Below are 19,408 nucleotides of genomic sequence, written 5' to 3' on the forward strand. Positions count from 1 at the left end.
GTGCCTCATAACGGTCTTTATTTTGTCTCTGAATAAATGTGTATAGGATTCAGATTTCCCTTACATTTGCTAAGCAAAGGATAGAAATGCCATCTTTTAGCAACCGAGAATATTAAGTAGCTAAAGTTAGAAGGCAGAGGAATTTCATTGTGTTTGATGCATAACATTTATCATACAATCATTTATTTTTTCCCTTGGTTTGGCGAAAACAAAGAATATATTGATCCTGAAATGAACAGACACAGCAGACCGTATTGTTAGATCTTTATCTATTAAAAATGGAAAAACAGCACTTCAGCAAATTCTTTGGCCTCTACTCATGATTACCCTATTTATTGATTGTTTGCCAAGAATGTATGCATCTTAAGAAAGCCAGGGTAAGAGCATTAAAAATATAATTTATTACGGCTTTTCAAACAGAGTGCATTAATATTGTACTGTGAAGCACTGGGGCTCTATAAAAAAAGACTTTCTGACGCCTGCAAACATATAAGTTCCATAAATTCCTAAATAGGAGATTTCAGCTGTCTCTGGTATTATGTGATATTTGCACAGCAAACTTTTAATGCCAGGACAGTTTTAGACAAGGATTCTACAGACTTCCCTGCTCCTTATGGCAGACGCGCTGTTTACACAGGCTCATAAACCTTCAGCAAAAGCTTCTAAGACTGCCTCCAGGTTTAAATCATGCGGTATTTTTAGCAGCCGGCAGTGGCCAGTGCACTCCCCCTTTCATGCTGGAAGGTTATGAAGTTGCTGGAGTTGGAAGTCTCGCCAAACACTCGCACAAATAATCAGTTCAGAGAAGGCTCCTGTTCAGCATTACTCCCAATAGCAGGAGGGCAACCGTGACAGTTTGCTGGAAGGTTTAGCGGCTAGGTTTGTAATTAAATGATACTGTTGTCACTTTATCAGTAGCCACCTTTCATTGCCTACAGGGTCCCGCTAAAGAAAGTCAGAGATACCTCCCATGTATTTCAGTAGTTTGAAAAAACCCACAGTGATGTCATAGGTCTAAGGAGAGAACAGCATGTCGTAGGACAAGTCAGTCCCATCCTTGAAGAGGAAAAAATCAATGCGTATGTTTTTGTCGTACCAACCCAACTCTTTGAAGACGTCAGGACAGGGGAGGAGAAACCAAAGTACAGTAATTTCACTTCCTGCTCAAAAGATTTTTTTTCTTACAGCATTGCATTGATAGTGACTTATTTTCAAAATGCAGTTTAATTGGGGAATGTTCTGTGCTTATTTCAAACAACAAAAATCACTGAAGCCTTTTAGTGGTGGTGGTGTTTTTTTTTGTGTGTGTGTGTTTTTTAAATTTTATTTTTCGTGTATGGTTTCTGTTTGACAGGTGCTAGATAAAAATTGTGGCTGAGATGTGGCTTAAGAAAGAGGGGTTGGATGTTTCTGTTTATTTGTTGAGGAGATTTTGCCAAAGTACCTCCAAGCCAAGAAAGAAATCACCAGTTTGTCTGTTGCTCTTTTGCTGTGGTCTCCCCAAATTTTCTGATCCCTGGCGGGTTCTCTCTCTGGTATAAAACAGCCGAATGAACGACAAGAATATTGGCAAGCTCCACGGCTTGTTATTTTATGCCTCGCCTGTCAGATACCTCCGAATGAGTTTGTGAGCTTTTCTAAGTAAACCTAAAGGTTTGGATGCTTTGGTTTTGTTGTTGTTTGTTTGTTTGTTTGTTGTTTTTTTCCAGAGATAGAAGCTCTCGTGAACAGTTCACTGAGGCTTTGGTGAAGAGGCATGTGTAGAAAAATGTAGCTGTTTTACTGCCAGCTTTTGTTCACAGAATAGAGCATTTTTAAAGGGCATCTCCGGTGTTGGTAGAAAATCCCGATTTTTTAGCTCTGGTTGGCATGCGCTAGACATCTTCAGAAGTTGGTAGGATTCTGCGAGTCCAGAGGACAGAGCTTATAGAGGCATTAATGTTACAGGACTAATTGAGGATCCTGGGTGCCCTGTTAAAGTAACCCTTGCCATCATTTATGGTAAAGATGATACCCTCCTGGCAGTTTGCCACAGTACAGTTCAGATGCATCTGCTTTTAACCCTTCTCTGCTTGTCCCTGGAAGTCTGACAGGGCGCTGCGTGAACACCTTGAGTGCTACAGCATTCCCTGATTTCCGTTTCTAGAAGCCTTTTTTCTAACCCTGGTGTGGCCAGTGCTGATTCATCATCTGGCTACTGGGTTATTACCTTGGATTAAAGTAAATAAAGAGAGAACATCAAATCTATGCAGATTCCTTTATCCTAATATGCCCTGATGAGGCCAGTTTCCTTTTCGCGCTCTCATTTTCATCCCATTTACTTACAAGACTGTTCATTTTAAAGACATATGGTTACTGTGATATCTTTTTAGTCAGGTAGATTAAATGAGGAGCCATAAAAATAAAATCTTATTTATCTACATTATGCACATATTGAAATCATATATTTTGAGCATCAGTTTGCTTAAGTTTTGTGTTCCTTTTATGGAGGCATTATGAAGTAAAATCTTTACAAAGGAAGTAAAAGGCTAATCATTTTATAGCCAAAGAAAATTTGGGCACAAACAGGGATAGTGTCATGTTAACAAAAGCCTGTAGGAAACGCGAAGTTGGTTCTTGTGAAGACAACTGGAGTGCGTCAGGTTTGCACCCTGTCTGTGTACCACTCACAACAGATCAGACAAGACACCCACTTCTCTCTCATCCGCATTATCGTTTGATCAGAAAGGTAATTCTGCGTTAACTAACCTTCATGAAAGCGGAGCCCCACTTACCCTCGGAGCAGGTTCACATTCTGTTTCAGTCTCTCTCTCACAACTCCGAAAGGGAAAAGGTGTGGTACGTTGTGTATGTTGGTGTGTGCGTGCCTGCGTTTCTGTGCCCTGCCTGCCTGGGAAACAGTCTCTCCCCTTCTCTCACTGTGATGAAGATTTATTTTCATGGCTTCGTGTTGTGTGTTTTTTTTCTCCCTCCCCCAGACTGTATTTCTGAAGATTGTTGGTTTGCCTCTCTCCCTCCCTGTCTCTTCGATAGGAACCATGCTACCCGTGTTTTGCGTGGTGGAACATTACGAAAACGCCATTGAATACGATTGCAAGGAGGAGCATGCGGAATTTGTGCTGGTGAGAAAGGACATGCTTTTCAACCAGCTGATAGAAATGGCACTGCTGTCTCTGGGTTACTCGCATAGCTCTGCTGCCCAGGCCAAAGGTAAAGGACGCACGTGCGCGGCTGGGAAAATTGCCTGGCATCCTTTGTTTACCTCGCAGAGAAAAGCACTGGATACATATATATATGTATTTTCATTCAAAGAACTGTAGGTTGTGGATGATGCCATGGGTTCCTTATAGACTGTGGCTTTAAAAAAATTGGCTTAATTCAGTTTGGTTTAGTTAACACACATTTTGCTCGTGTGGAATGTCGAGGTAGATTTTTTTTTTTTGAAATTACTTCAGCTGAATCATTAGTATGCTTATTGACCTTAATAATCTGCTCCACTGAGGACCCACAAGGAAGTGAGGAGCGTATTTGAGCAGATGGACTGTTGAGAGTCAATTTGCATTTATGACTGAATATCTAGTTCTGTTTCTTTTATTCTGTTTCTGATGGTTTTATGGGCTGTAAAGTATTTTTTCAATGCTGATTCCCTTTGCAGTAGAGAAGCTTATCTGAATCGTAAAGCCATTTAGGACCGGCTCAGCTATGTCTTATTAGAACTTCCTGCAAGTTAGGAAAACGTGGCCTGGGCATCGGTTTTATTGATGGGGTTTGATTTCCAAAATAATAAAACAACCCTACAGCCATTTACATAATTTCACAAATTGGAAAGCTGAGCTATGAATATTTTCACTGACCTGCCTTTTAGAGGGAAGGGAATCATGCAGACAGAAATAGCAATACTGCTTGTGGTGGGGGCCATGAAAGGGAAAAAAAACACAACAACCTACCAGATGTATGATCTGAAGGGTGCAACATGAAGTGACATGTTCTCTTTATCTGGAACAGGGCTAATCCAGGTTGGAAAGTGGAATCCAGTTCCACTGTCTTATGTGACAGATGCCCCTGATGCGACGGTCGCGGATATGCTTCAAGACGTGTATCATGTGGTCACGCTGAAAATTCAGTTACACAGGTGAGTCAGGGCAGCGTTCGAGGGGAAAACATTCTAGTGACCTGATATTTTTAACTGAAGCATCTCTGGTCCTCTGTGTTTCAGGCGGGTTAATTAAAATTGATTTTGTCACCTTACCCTTTCTGCTTTATTTTCCTAACTTCAGTGTAGAATTTAAAAGCAACCGCACCCTCCCACCCCCACCCCCCGCAAATTTGTAGGTTTGTGCAGGTTATCAAAAGACAAGACTTTTTATATTTAGTCAATGAAATGATGCATTACAAGAAGGCATTTTACATAAAGTTTACTTAAGAGAAAAATATTTTTGCATATCATGAACAGTGCCATCTGTGTACATTTTGTGAAAGAATGCCTTGTTCACTCTTGCCGCCGCAGCCTTGTTTATTTATATATATATTTTTTTACCCTTTTAATTCGTATGAACGGAGTCACGGAAGGGAAAATGGCTAATACGTTCCTGCTTCTCCCTGCTTGCTCGTGAGAAAGCAGTACACCTTAAATTGTCTTCCCAAGCGCATCAGAGCAGGAAGGTAGAAGTAACATGAAAAAATAGCCACCACAGGCAGCTGATGTATAATTCATGCATCGATACAGCAGATGTGTTGTATAAAGTAATTAACTAATCGGAACAATCAGGAGACCGAGAGCAATCTCCAGATGCATCTGTTTGATGCGCAAAATGAAATCTGTCTGTCTTAAAGGAATGTTTTGCAGCGGGATGCAATCTTGTAATAATCCCCTTTCTAATCTCTGTCTCACACAGTTGCCCCAAACTCGAAGACTTGCCTCCTGAACAATGGTCGCACACCACAGTGAGGAATGCTCTGAAGGACCTCCTGAAAGACATGAATCAGAGTTCGCTGGCCAAGGAGTGCCCCCTTTCACAGGTACTTAGCAGAGCGTGGAATAAATAATAAGACATCCCAGGCAGCCCTGATGTGAGGTTCCATTGGGGCTCCGTAGTCTTAAGCAAGCGGTATGGGAAGCGAGAATCTGCCAGAAATGCAAAGTGGCTTGACCACTGGTGACGTTTAAAAAATATGCCTGATTCATTCTGAACACAGCCTTTACACTTTTTCTCCCTTGGGAAAAGAGCGAAGGAAAAACGGCTCAGCAGACTCTGCTAGCTTGTTTTCCGATTCCTCTTCTGAGCACGGAAGCTCCCTTCTCCCGAGTGCTCTGATGTAGGGAAAAGTAAAGGCAGTAACACTTCCAGGAGCCCGCAGTGAATGGCGTTGTAAGTGTTAACGTGGAAAACTTCATCATGCTGCCTGGATTAAAGAAGAGTTCAGTTGTCTAATACTTAGCTCATTATAAAAATAAAAAAAACTACAAAGAGCATTTGTAGTAATAATTATAAAAGTAAGAATAGAAATCTCCTGTAACTAAAGGTTGAGTAGTTATTGTTCGTTAGGATTTTCTTACTAGTTTGGGGACATTGGTTTACCTTCCCCCCCGCCCTCCCCCCTGAGATGCCTGTCATACCACCAGGAATTTTTGGAATAAGACAAAGATCTATTTTTATTGTGCTTGATTTTTTTAGAATGAATTTTGATGGAAAGTTATTAAAACTAGAGAGAGACCCACCCCTGTTTCTAAATGTAAAACCAAACATCGTGTTGGATAGTGCTCAGCTAATTTCAGATTAAAAGAAAAAAAAACACACACAACAACAAAGGTGCTATGAACCTGCTTTTTATGGGCTGCCTGTGCGGTTACTACATAAATGTGGTATGAAGCTACCCCTCAGTGCCCAAATGCGGTGGAAGGTCATTCTGTGACATAGTATAATTGAAGTGCTGATAGAACTAGATGTTTAAGGTTTTTCTTTTAGTTCAAGTTTAAAATGTAATTCTGAATGTCAGTCTGTCAGTCATTTGAACTTGAACTGCACGACTCTGCTACAAACATTTCTGCAGTTGAGGGAGTCTTAAAAATGTGTTTCTAATGTGATGCTCATGAAGATACAGGGCACCTTGGGAAGGAAGCTTGTGGGCTTCTGTGCTACCTTTTCATGGAACCTCCATGCATTGCAGGTTTGCTGCATTGTAGCCCATCAGTTTTCCTTTGATATTTATCAGCAGTTATAGGAGTGAAGCAAATGAATTAAGTTGATAGTTAATGATGACTCGCTATGCTCTTTTAAGGTGAGCTCTAGCCACAGGAAAAACATTCTCTGTGTTGTTAAGTGTTAGTTTCTTGAAATTCAGAGCAACCTCTTTTTGTCTTTCAAGCTCATCTCCTTCTGTCCTTCCTCTTTCACCCATGGAGTAGAAAGGATGTGAGTTTATACCCCTCCAAAGTAATTTAAATTAATGAAACACAGAAATCTATAGGATGATAGAGTGAAGCAGGTGACTCTTACCTCTGGGACTTTGAGGTTTGCAGACAACTCCAGATAACATGCCACTTGGGTACTAGCATTTGAAAATTGGAAATGTCCTCGAAATAAACTTTTTTTAATTCAGAGGTAATAGATGTAGCAACACCCAGAATAGGAATCTCAAGTTACTAAGTGTCCCATTGATTTCGGAAGTAAATTCATGCAAGGATTTAACGCATTTATTGTGAGCTGGAGGAGGAGGATGCTAATACAGTATTCATCAATATAGGCAGTGAGAACTCATTGTTAAATGACATCCACATTCGTCCAGTAAACTCCACCTCACTGTAGCTTGTAAATATAATTGTGGATTTACTTAATGTTATCATGGGAAATGAATTGGATACAGGCAGTTATAACATTAAACCGAATGACAAAATGAAATTCGGGACTTGGTTTTGGAGTCATGTATTGGTGAATTTCTGCAGAGAGCCCTTTAGAAGATCATGCGTGTGTGTGTGTGTGTGTGTGTGTGTGTGTGTGTGTGTGGAGACTTTGCTGTAATCATTCAGTGGTAAAACTAGGCTGTAACTTCAACATAATTGTAATTACAGTCATCTTTTCTTTAAAAAAATCTTTTGAAAAAATGCATAGTTGAGCAGTGGCAGCAAATATTTGAAATTAATTTAAAATTTAATACTATGAAGCAAGTGCAGTCTGTTGTCTAAATGAGGGACTTATTTTATATTCTGTTATATCATCTTCTATCCTTTCTGTAGAATAAATTCCATGAATCTGATACTCAATTCAGAATGTTTTAATTATGAATTATTTTCCATTTTTCTTTTATTTGCTATCGTAAGTTATTAAAGAGGAGAAATTCAGGCTCTCTAAGGAGCCAAAAATATATGCTGAGTTTGGCAAAAATGACTCTCTTTCTCCTGTGGTTAAGATTTGGTGATGAAGATGGTATGGTTAAAAAAACAAAACAAAAAAAAAGCCTAACAAATAAATATTGTCTCAGCCTTGTATAAAATGGGACCCAACACCAAGAAATCCTATATTAAGACCTTTTGACCCCCTTTGGAGATTTGATTCATTCACTTAAGAACTTTCAGCATACAATTCACTGTTCACATTTTGCTGTACAGTAAGAGTTGTTTTGTTTAATATGATAAAATAACCTTGTAGCCACTTAGGGCTACAGGATCCCCTAATATTATGTTTAGCAGATGTCTACCCTGTGGGCAATAGACTCGCTTTACAGAGTAGAAGCCAGGAAGGAATGGGAACAGGAGCCAGCAGGAATTTGCCTCCTGGTGTCTGATAAGCCCTGCCTCCGATGCTCTTAGGAGGATTGTCTCAGTCTTGCTAAGCAGAAGTCCATTTGGAACTTGGAATCATAGAACTAGGATGTGTTACTTTCCCAGACTTCTCCTTGGACAGATAGAGGAGCCAATGTCCCCAGAGATTAAAGTCAAAATGCTGGTTACTGACTAACGCAAAAGTCCTTTCCCAATGATAAATTTTAAAGTAAGTGCTGACTTTAAAATGAATACTTAACATTTTGGTGCAGTAATGTTTTCTTTGATAATATTTGCAAAGTTTTCTCCAGCTGCAGAGGTTCCCTAAGTGTGCATGTGGTTTGATTTATAACTCATACCTTTCTTTATTTGCAGTACTGCTTTCCTATCATAAATCTGCCCAAATAGATTGATACCCCTTTATTAAGTTTTGGTCCCACATGTTTGTTTATTTTTGTAAAATGTTCTAAGACATAAGAAATGCCTCCCTTGTTACAGATCTGAGGTTGGACGTTGTATCGTTACTCTTGCTTTTTTCAGTGGGATGTGGTTAGATAAGTTGGATGTTGTATTCTGGACTGCAAGTAATGCAGAGAATGAAGTCTGACTCGGGGACCAGAAAGCCTGTGGTCATGAGAACTTTGAAGAGTGTAGATTAGGGAGTAATTTGGGAGTTGAAAAAAGAAACGTTTTGCTTCTCATTTTGATTTTAGTTTTCCCTGGAGTTTCAGAAATGGAACCTAAATACTGGCTATATATAGTCAATACAAGGATAGATTCATTTTGTTGAAAGTATCATAAGTAAACATCAGTTATTACTTCTACCAGCCTAATGCCTTCCTTCTGAAAATGTTTAGGTCAGATATTCCTGCGAGATATTCATGTGATAGGTGCATTATTACCACCCATCCACACCCCACACCGGGGTGTACACACACACACACACACACACACACACACACACACACACACACACACCCTCCACTGCCTTCACATTTGAAGGCACTGCGTTGTTTTCTATTTCTTACCTGGGGAAAAGTAGCTCCAAGCCCAGGACCCACATAAACTAAGTAGGAGTTGTCATTTTTATTTTCAAGTAGCAAAAGCTATAGAAAATGAATTCAAATGTGAACATTCCATTTAGAAGTAATATTGAGCAAAAGGATTTTTGGGTTCTCATGTTCCTGCCAGCATCAGGGTCTAATATGTGTTAGGTGCTTTTTTTTTTTATTATGTATTGGCAAAACATAAAAAAAGGAAACTGTGCTGTCCTCCTGGAGCTTAGCATTTAAACTTTAACTCTGCTGATTCTCTGGAACTTAGACATTTAATAAACCTGTGTTCAGTTGATTTTCATTCCGTATTATAAATAACACTGGAGCAACAATTTTAAAAGCCCTGTTTGTTACATATTTTTAACTGCACTTTGTCTAATTTTTTCCCCATAACTTTTGTACTGAAGTGACATTTAAAAAGATTTTTGGGAAAACACTGATGATCACATTCTCTCAAAGGAACAGGCAGCATCAGTATTCATATATTGTATTCCATGTGAGAGCCTAACCTATGACATTTATTCACATATTTACATATTTATACATTCAGAAATATGTATCGACAGTCAGCTGTGTGACAGGAGACTCCTATTTCCAGTGAAATAATAAGGATGACACACCTTAATAGTTGCGGTAATAATAGTTAACTTTGATTTAGTGCTTTAGTATCAAGAGCACTCCTATCACCCTGTTTTATATTTTGCCATTTTCAGGAACCTGAGACATAGAATATTTAAATAAATGCTCATGGTTACATTGCTAGGTGAGGGGCAAGAATTCATACCTGGAGCTTGTGAGCTTAACCAGGTTTCCTTCTTGCTCACATATATATAGTAAAGGACTTTTAAAAAAAAAAAAGGCTTTCTCAAATTAATTTGATGTTTTTATAAAATATTTAGATTTCTAGGAAGTACTGATAATTACTTAGTTTTCCAGTTTGTCTTTATTCTCACTATTGAAATTTTTCTTTAACCTGTGTTTTTATATCTTTGATTTTGTTGTTGGTATGTTAACTTGCTTTTTAAAAGAACTGTCATCTCATGCCCATAATTTTGAGCGTGAGAGAGTGATTCAGCCCGCAGGAGCTGACTTCTGGAATGATGTGGTGTATTGAGGTTCCAGCAGGTCTGAATGACACAGCTCTGTGGCAGTCACCTCTCTCCCCCATCCTCACATCCATCTTGATCAGCAGGTAGAATTGAGCTAATAGCCCTTTGTTTTGAACCCCAAGACCATGTTAGACATTTCATTGGAAACAGTGGGCGGTTCTTGAGTCTATCTGAAAGTATAGACCTTCCTCATCCACTGGAGTGATTTTAAGGGTGAGGATATAGCTGGCAGCTCCACTTAAAACTGGAAAGTTTCCGGCCATGGCCAGTGTGGCTCAGTTGGTGGGAGCATCGTTGGTGTACTGGAAGGTCTAGGGTTCGATTTCAGGTCAGGCCACATTACCTGGGTTGCAGGTTCTATCCCAGGTGCCTATGGAAGACAACCCATTGATGTAACTCTGTCTCCTTCTCTCCCCCTCCTCTCTCTCTCTCTCTCTCTCTCTCTCTCTCTCTCTCTCTCTCTCTTTCTCTCTCTCTCCTTTCCTTCCTCTCTAAAAAACAAACAATCCCCCCCAAAAAAAACACCAAAAAACAAAACAAAAAAAAACACACGCCGAATAAACTAGAAAGTTTCCTGTTTGAAGTGTGCTTGTAGAATTTTGTACTTGCATCTTCCTAGTATAATATTATAAATCTTGTTGCTAATTACCATGTATTTTGAGAAATACCTGTATTCTTTCCTTTTTAAAAATTAAAAAAACATCCAGTCCTTACCCTACTGACCCTGGGAATTCCAGCTTGTGAATATCTGCTTTTCCAGGCACTGAACTACTTGATACTAATTGGATTTTATTACCACTTTCAGCAGTTGTATTAATGGCAAGGTCCATAATGGAAATAGTAACCAGTCTTATATGCATAATTGTGTGTGAATTGCTAAACTTACACCAAATAATTTTTCTGCCTCCTTTTTTGAACCAGTTATTACTTCATGCTCACTGTTCTTGGGAAAATATTGCAACACAAGATATTTCGGATAGTGAGATACCTGCTGGTGTTAATATTATAATACATAGAGTCTACCGTAGAAGTGTCCTCTAAATTGCAAGTTTTACTCTTTGCATCTCATTTTTAGCTGCTTTAGACACGTAACATTTTTACTGTAGCTTCATGTTGGTTCTCTGTAACCTTTTAGAAATATTAATCAAAAAGGGCTGAACTTAATAAAGCACCTAACTTACAGTGGATTGATTTCAAATATTTTATGGCCACTATCTTTTCACAATAGTACAACATAAAAGAGTTTAAGCCATGCCAATTTTGGGATGCTTAACAATGTGTAAGTACTTCATTTTCACTTAATAGATTTTTACCTCTGCTTTGTTTTAGATCTTGAACAGGGTTTCCTTTGACCTCAAAATCACTAATGCAAGAAAAATTACCATATCATGAGAGCATTTCCCCTATTTTTTTTTCTGGTTTGTAGAATAATAAATACTTCCAAGGCTTAGGAGTAGACATGGCCTGGGTGAAAGCCTATTAAATGCTATGTTCTAATTGTGTATGTTTTTTTTAAGTTAACTGGTACATGCTAATTAATCTGGTTTTCCTGCTAAAACAGAGCTAGCTTTAGAGTGCTTTTTGAGTGTCTTTTTTTTTTTCTCTTCCACAATTATGAGTTGAAATTTCAAGTTGGGCTCTGTCCGGATTTGCTTTTTAAACCTGCTTTATTTCATGTCAGATTTGGGCCCCTTACAGACTCGTACACAAACAAACAAACAAACAAACAAACAAAAAACAACCCTAAATTCAGGATAATCCAAACAAACAGAAACACCCAATTTTTTTTTTCCTTTTTCATTGGAAACCATTTGATCATCTCAGGCTTTGAGCATAGAAAACATGAGAGAGCCTTTAACATAACAGGGGAGAGCTCAGCCGGGCTCTGCAGCTCGTTGCCAATTGAAGTAAGGAACGCTCTGGCTGTTGGGACTTTTAAATCTAGACTTAAAAGTTATTTGTTCTGTTTAGCATTTTTAAAATGATTCTATTAGGAATTGTATGTGCTTCAGTTTTAATTTTAACTCATAATGATTGTAAAGCACCCTGGGATGCTTGCGCGGAGGGCACAACAGAAATACAAGATTGTATTGTGTTCTAATATGCAGCATTATTATGGGGTGCTGGAGTTTCATTGTGGACAATTCGTAAGGTTGCAGAATCCCTCACTGCAGAGAAGGTGGCTGACTTCTTTTAATAGTCTCTCTTTTCTTTTCTCTCGTTCTTACTCCAAAACTTTATTCTCTTCAGTCAACCTCTTTACTTCTCTAAAAATAAAAATCTTGTATTGCAGTATTTTCCCTTGAACATGCTAATCTAATTTAGTTTACTCAGAGGAGTTAAAGATGCAAACCAGATGATACGGTGAAAGTGAAGAAAGAGTGATGCTTTAATTGTTAGCATTGTTTGAGATCACATTCTTATCTAGGTGACAAGACAGGGAGGGTACTTCCTCATTGGGTACCACGGACTGTCCTGGGCTTGTCCCGTTTTACTGTCAATTCAGCATTTATTCCCAGGCAATTAAAAAATATGGAGCAAACCGAAACAAGTATTAACTATTTGAATCCTCACAAATAGCTATTTCCCAGAACGTATTAAAACTCTCCACGATTATGCCGAAACTGGTTTGGCTCAGTGGATAGAGCATCGGTCTGCGGACTGGAAGGTCCCGGGTTCGATTCCGGTCAAGGGCATGTACATTGGTTGCGGGCACATCCCCCGGTGGGGGGTGTGCAGGAGGCAGCTGGTCGATGTCTCTCTCTCATCGATGTTTCTAGCTCTCTATCCCTCTCCCTTCCTCTCTGTGAAAAATCAATAAAATATATTTAAAAAACAAAACAAACAAACAAAAAAACTCTCCACGATTATGTTAACAGAGGACAGAGCTTGATTGTGCTTTCTTTTTATTTCTTAATGGAACTATTTCTTGAGGAATACATTTCTTCAGAAACTTCATTCTGTTGCTCTTATGTGAGTATTTGTGTGTCACTGGTCTTTGCCATCACTGATTAGTGAGCTATTAGCTTTCATTCCATGAGGTCTGCGAGCTTGGGCAAATGACTGTCCATGCCTCAGTTTCACCATCTGTAAAGTGGGAAGATCATAGTACTAATTTTGCAGGATTGTTATGAGAATGACATGAGTTAATACTTGTACAACATTTAGAACAACACTCAGTTCTAAAGTATTCAGTAATCTGAGTTGTTTTTCTAAGACATGGGAGGGAGAGTTTGAAATTGCATTTGTGGGTGCTGCATAGCCTAGAAAACTTTGCTGCTGTGTAGTAGATTTGATGTAAGCTTCCTTTTTATGGAAACAACCAACAACTTTCCATTTGTGAAGAAATTAGAGGACTGTGTTATAACTCATTCTCACTTTTTGAGGGATCCTTTTAGCATCGTTCGAAGAATCATTAAAAAAGTTTCGATGTATTTTAAAATGGAAGTAGGGGAAGACTTGAACCTTTTGCGCTAAATAAGCACATTGGCAGGTGAAGAAAATATGGCACTTTAGATGCACAATGTCAAAGAAGATAAAGATGCCTCATGGGACTGTCTTTTGGATGTGAGTTTTCCCCAGTGTCCTTTCCTTTAAGTTTCTTCACCCCACTCCCCATCCTCAGGCTCTTACTCCTTTTACGTACCCATCAGAGTGCTTTCTGCATTGTTCTGATATTAACCGGACTAACTGGACTAGCTGGGCTCCCTGTGTACACTGTAATTGTCTGTGTACAAAAGAGATTAAGTTTTATTCATCATCACAGTCAAATGCTGGCACACAGTAGGATCTCAAAAATATGTGTAGAACTGAAATATCCTCATAGATTTTCACCATGTTAATTTCATGAACCAATATATTCTGTCAGTAGTTTTATTAGTTGTATTTTATCTATAGTATCCTAGCTTTCAAAATATTTTTCATGTTATACTTCATTTTGAATTTCCGTACCCAAGAGCAAATTGCTTCTGGATTTTTTTTTCTAAGAAAATCTGCTCACATTACAAACTGTTTCATATTTTTACTTATATTGTAATATTCTTAAATATATATGTATGGTACTTACATGTTTGTAAGCAGAACAGTAGTCTTGACCGAGTACTGGGGATCCAGAGTTCTAAAAAAAAAAAAAAAAAAAATACGCTATAAAAGACCTAATTATACATCACTATTAAGCACAATCTTTAGCACCATATTTCTATGCATTTTAAATTTTTCATAATTGAACATATATTTCAGTGTGACTAATACTTTTCCTTTTGTCTCAATTGTGTTACAGTTGAGATCCACATTTTCTTTTACTGAATCTAAAATCTCCTTTAGTTAGAAAAATTTCTTCACTAACATTTTTTAGTCCCATTTGTCCATTTCTCATATTTAAAAATAAGAGGGGAAATTTCAATAACAGAGTCTAAATGATTTATAGACAAAGGTGCTGATGCTGCCAACACAGAAATGTTAACAGCTAGTACCACCCCGTGTGAGTTCACAGTGCCCATTCCTCAGTTGATGTGCACAAGTCCACAGTTGGCCTTGGAGACTCTGGTTAAGCCTGTAAATATATAATGTATATGTCAGCTGTAAAGGTCCTGGATCACCTGAATTTAGAGAGAGCTGCAAGTGTAGATAACTGTTCAGTCATTCCAGAATGCGCCTCAGGGACTTCGCTTATCCACACCCCTGTGCCCGAGTACCAGCTCAGCCGAGAGCACACACCTCCAGTGATGATGGGGCTCATTAATTCACGATGTCCAACCCATCCAACGTGTGTGTGTGTGTGTGTGTGTGTGTGTTTACCATTTCACCACAACAAAATCGGTGATTACCAGCATATGGCATTTTCCCAAAATGAAGCATTTTTGTAGTATCGATAGAGATGAATCTGATTAATTTGGGTTTTTCTTTATGACCTAATCCAGAGGTGACATTGATTTGTATTTATCCAGTGGACCTGGGAAGTCTTGGTGGATAGCTAATGATAAAACACAGAAATCAACAACGTGATTTAGCCCTTAGTCTCCTGTAAAATCTTGGATCAGATCTGAGTGGGGTCCACAGACCCTGCAATGGGCTTTCTAGGGTTTGTGCAGACCTGTGAGTTATTTATAAGGAACCTTTGGGAGCCCCAGTGGGGAGAGCTTCCCTAGGATTTCTGATACTCCCAGAGTTCTGGCGGTTTCATCAAAAGCTAAAAGCCAGACTGTTTTTTCCTCCCAATTTTAGGTAATGTAGCTTAAAAATCTAATAGTGTTCATGTAAAGAAGGAATGCAAAGAAGGAATATAAAATCTGTGAAGAGTTACAAAACCTACCGTATTTTCCGGCGTATAAGACGACTGGGCATATAGATTTTCCTGGGTTAAAAAGTCGTCTTATACGCCGGAAAATATGGTAATTCTAGTGTTTACTTTTAGAAAAATGGATTGTTCAGACTACTTTTTCCCCTTACTCTGTGGCTTAAAGCTTTTCAATGTGCTCTATTTAGGACCCCTGGAACTTAACACAAATTTGGTATCTTTTTTTCCCTGCTATTTCTAAGCACGAATACTAGAAAATTTGATCTCCCCAGAGGATGGGAGATTTAACCACACAAGGATCATCAGAATAAGAGGGAGCAAACATTCTCCAAATGTGTCAGTTGATAAAAGAGATTTAGAATTTTAGGAAACAATTTTTGTTATAAAATCAAACTCATTGGATTTAGATCTGTCTAATAAAAAACTTGTACAAATCCTATTTGGAGTAGTATAATGTTTAACTGAGTGATGAGTAAATTTTTTGTAATCATATATAAGCAAGATACCAAGGGGCTTTAACCGTTCTAAAAACGAACTCTAGTTGGGGACATTTGCACAGTGAATGCCTAAGAATGGATGGTGTGCATGACAGTTGCATCTTCTTTAGTCACTAACGGAGACCTTCTCGGACCTCTATTTGGGAAGACCTATAGATTTCATACAATCTTAAAGCTGTTAGAAGGGACCTTGGAGAATATCTACTTCAATTCCCTTCATACTGCAGATGAACAATTGTAAGCCTCTATGTGCAGTTAATTTGAAATATTATATGCCCTTGGTAATAATACACCTTTTAACAAATATTTTTGAATTTAAGGTCTTTACTAACATATTCAATTAGTTTGAGTAAGAAGGTTTCAGTGTAATAAGAAAAATCTAGATAGGTACTGACACAAAAGAACTGAATAGAGAATCTGGTCAAAGATATTATCTGGGTCTTAGTAAAATTACTTTAATTATGTGAAAAAGCCATATGAACTGTGAACCAACGTTTTCTTTTAAAAAATTATGCATTGGATATTTAAATAATTAAATAAAATTTCTGTGTTTGAAGTGATCGCATGTTCATCTGTAGGAGGTATGCTAAGAAAGGTAAAACCAAATTGGATGTGTTCTCTTTGTGCTTCCTTTTGTGTTCCTTCAGAGCTTTGTATTGAGTTTCCCTTTTTAGTGCATCTTAGTAACCCTTGTGTGACAATGCCGTTTTTCAGGCACTGGGATTGATCAAGATGGCAAGAGCCATAACTATGACAATTGGAGTTTAAGTAAAATTTAGACGTGATTAGTCTCTTCTCAACAAATTGAGATTCTGAATATGCCCCAGTTGTATCTCCCAAGAGGATAGCTTAGAAAGCAATAGAGGATCCAGAGGGAAAGATTTGGGGAACGTAAGCTAACATGCACAAACAGAGTATTACACTTAGAAATCCTGCCGTTTGCTTCTCATAAATCGAAGCCCATTTCACTTCCTTCCCACCCCCAAATACCAGATGGGGACTACCTGTTAATTTTCAACAAATTCGTTCCATGTCACTATCTCACATGATGCCTTTTGGAGCTTGTTTGCAGTATTAGCTATCCTTTGGGATTAAAAGGAAACCCAATTTTGTGAAAACTCCTATTAAAATTGTATTTGAACGTGGGGTTGATTCTGTTTGATCTGAAATTTCAGTTTGACCTTTGAGTTTTCCGCATGCATACATGAAGACTGCTGTAAAAATTCAGGCCACAGGCAGACAGGACTTGAAGAAATGAGAGGAACATCGGAGTGTATGAAGTTGCACTTCTCAAAAAAATAAAAATGTAAAAGAATAGAGAGCCAGCAGTTTGACAGATTGTTCAGTAAATGCTCATTTTATTGAAAATTATAAAAAGGTGCTTAATGCCTCTGTGCCATTAATACAATACATAAAAAGGTTACTGTCAAGATTAGTGTTCCAGTTCTGAAAATTAACTGTAGAGCTTTATGCATCACTCTACATCGACTTAAAAGTTAAAGGCTTCTGTGTGTGTGTGTGTGTGTGTGTGTGTGTGTGTGTGTGTGTGTGTATATATATATATATATATATATATATATATATATATATATATATTGCATGTGCAGACATTTATCTCAGAAAACAATTATTTTAGACTTTATGCCAGAGACATTAGCAGTGATGTACTTTCATTTAAAGCACGGACATAATTGATACATATATATATATGGATCAGACAGGGTAGAACCATGAAAATCGCCTTATAGAATTAAACCTGTGCAAGTTGATTTCCCTTGCTGCCTCTCCAGAGTATTCCAACTCAACACATACATTCCTTCCTACAGAAAAAAATATTCAGATTCCTTAGTTGAAATTAATTAGCATTCAGAAACCAGATAGCATGTTTTTGGGTATTCATGAGATCTCTGTTTGAAAAAAATGTTTTTAACTTGTAGAAATGTGTTGCAACACACAGATGGGAAGAAAAAGAAAAAAAAATCTCTTTAGCAAGCACTGTGTGTAAAAGGAATATTACATTTTGCACGCTCCTGATTGCTCTGTGTAAACAGTTTTTGACATCTGTCTTTATAGTTTTCGAAGAGAGGAAGACTTTGTTAAAAGAATCATTTTTATACAGCAGTCACCATTTCAGTCTTGCTTTACCTGTATTATGAAAGCAGATGGTCTGCATGTCTTTTGAATATTTATAACTATCAAAAACAATCTCTTGCTATTCACCCTTAGGCTTATGAGATGTCAGGACTGTTCTGGTTGAAAAAAATCATCTTGGGTGTTTACAGAAAGAGGATTACATTAAGCTGAAATGACTATACATTTTCCAGTTTAATATTTGTCCATCAGCTGTTTAATCGTATTTAGATAATTGTGTAAATAAGACGTTGTAGCCTTTGCCCTCTCTGCTGATGGAGCCTGAAAGCTTTAAACCTGGGTGAACCACCATTTTGTAGATTCTCCCCGCTACCTTCTCCCGCCTCAGTTAAACCATCAGCAAGTCTTCAGTAAGTTTGGATCATGATATTGCAGTGTTGTTTATACAAAACAAACAAACACAAACAAAAAAGCCCCAACAGTGCACAAAAAGCCAGTGTGGAGATCACATGCAATGCTAGGGAGTTGCTGGCTTCCGGTACAGGCTGTTTGGTTTATTAGAGTATATTGTCACATGCAAATAGGGTACCACACTCCAATTACCCTTTAAAGATGACATGGCTTTCTCTTTTTTCCTCCCTGAGCGTGCAGAGCGCTGAGGGTATTTTGGAAAACTTTTGGTACAGTGGGGGTTAACTGTTTTTTGACTGGAAGCTGAGCAATCAGAGATAACAGATTTTGCTGTGGTTGGTTGATTTGGCAGAAAAGCATGAACAGTTTTGGTTTAAATGATTGAATAACCTGATTAGCATTGTTTTGGGGTGGGTTTTTTGTTGTTGTTAAAGGCACAACAAAGCAATTTTAAGGGTAATCAGATCACTGCCTTTCCCCAATTGATGAACCTCTTTTTCAGAAGGCGTGAACCTCTCCCCAAAACCTCTTGCTTGGCTACTTAAGTAGAAAAAGAAAACCGTCGTTCCTCAGTTTCTGGATGCGTTATAAATGTACACCTCCGGTGAACATCCCATTCTGGTAGGGGTTTGGAAGGATATAACATTTTGAAAAATTATGTAACCTCCACTGATTCCTTGTGGGTGTTTTGTTTGTTGGTTTGTTGTTTTTTTTCCCTGTGTGTTTCATATTTAGAGACCTGCGGTATTTTTGAGCCAAGGTCCAGAAGGTCCTCCCTCTATCTACGTCAGGCTTTAGAAAAATTCCACCCTTACCTTTTCACAATTAGAAAGGTTATAAATAATGTATTTGGCTGCGAAGGAAGCTCAGCCTGTGGCAGATGGCATCATTCTAGAGTGCCGGGGTTTCTGCGAAGATGGCATTCTTTCAGATCGGAACTTCAGCAGACTCCCAGAAAGAACGAAGCCCCTCCTACGGAGTAGACATGTGCTCTGTGGATCTTAGAAAAGCTTACAACTTGGCTCCCAGGACGAGAGTATCGTGTCACACTGGGGTTGTGAGACCCGCGGCCAATTTCTGCCGACTTTCAAATTCTGTTTCCCGGCACGGAAAGCCGTGGCCGATTCCACTGGTCGGTGCTGTGTGTAGCATTTGAACGTGGGATCTACACCGACTGCGTTTTGTCAGCC

The 19,408-nt window shown here is 38.4% G+C and overlaps 1 protein-coding gene across 5 annotated transcripts in view; it reads left to right on the plus strand.

Moving 5' to 3' along the window:
• Positions 1–19,408, plus strand: part of SATB1 (SATB homeobox 1) — a 103,550-nt gene that overhangs the window by 25,358 nt on the left and 58,784 nt on the right. For all 5 annotated transcript variants that reach the window (XM_079795648.1, XM_079795647.1, XM_079795646.1 and 2 more), the window contains exons 3-5: positions 3,034–3,210; positions 4,006–4,132; positions 4,896–5,019. In XM_079795648.1, the coding sequence (XP_079651774.1) occupies positions 3,034–3,210; positions 4,006–4,132; positions 4,896–5,019 (428 nt within the window). The remainder of the gene's footprint in view (positions 1–3,033; positions 3,211–4,005; positions 4,133–4,895; positions 5,020–19,408) is intronic.

This window comes from Cnephaeus nilssonii (genome assembly GCF_951640355.1).
Source record: "Cnephaeus nilssonii genome assembly, chromosome: 17".
Lineage (NCBI taxonomy): Eukaryota > Metazoa > Chordata > Mammalia > Chiroptera > Vespertilionidae > Cnephaeus > Cnephaeus nilssonii.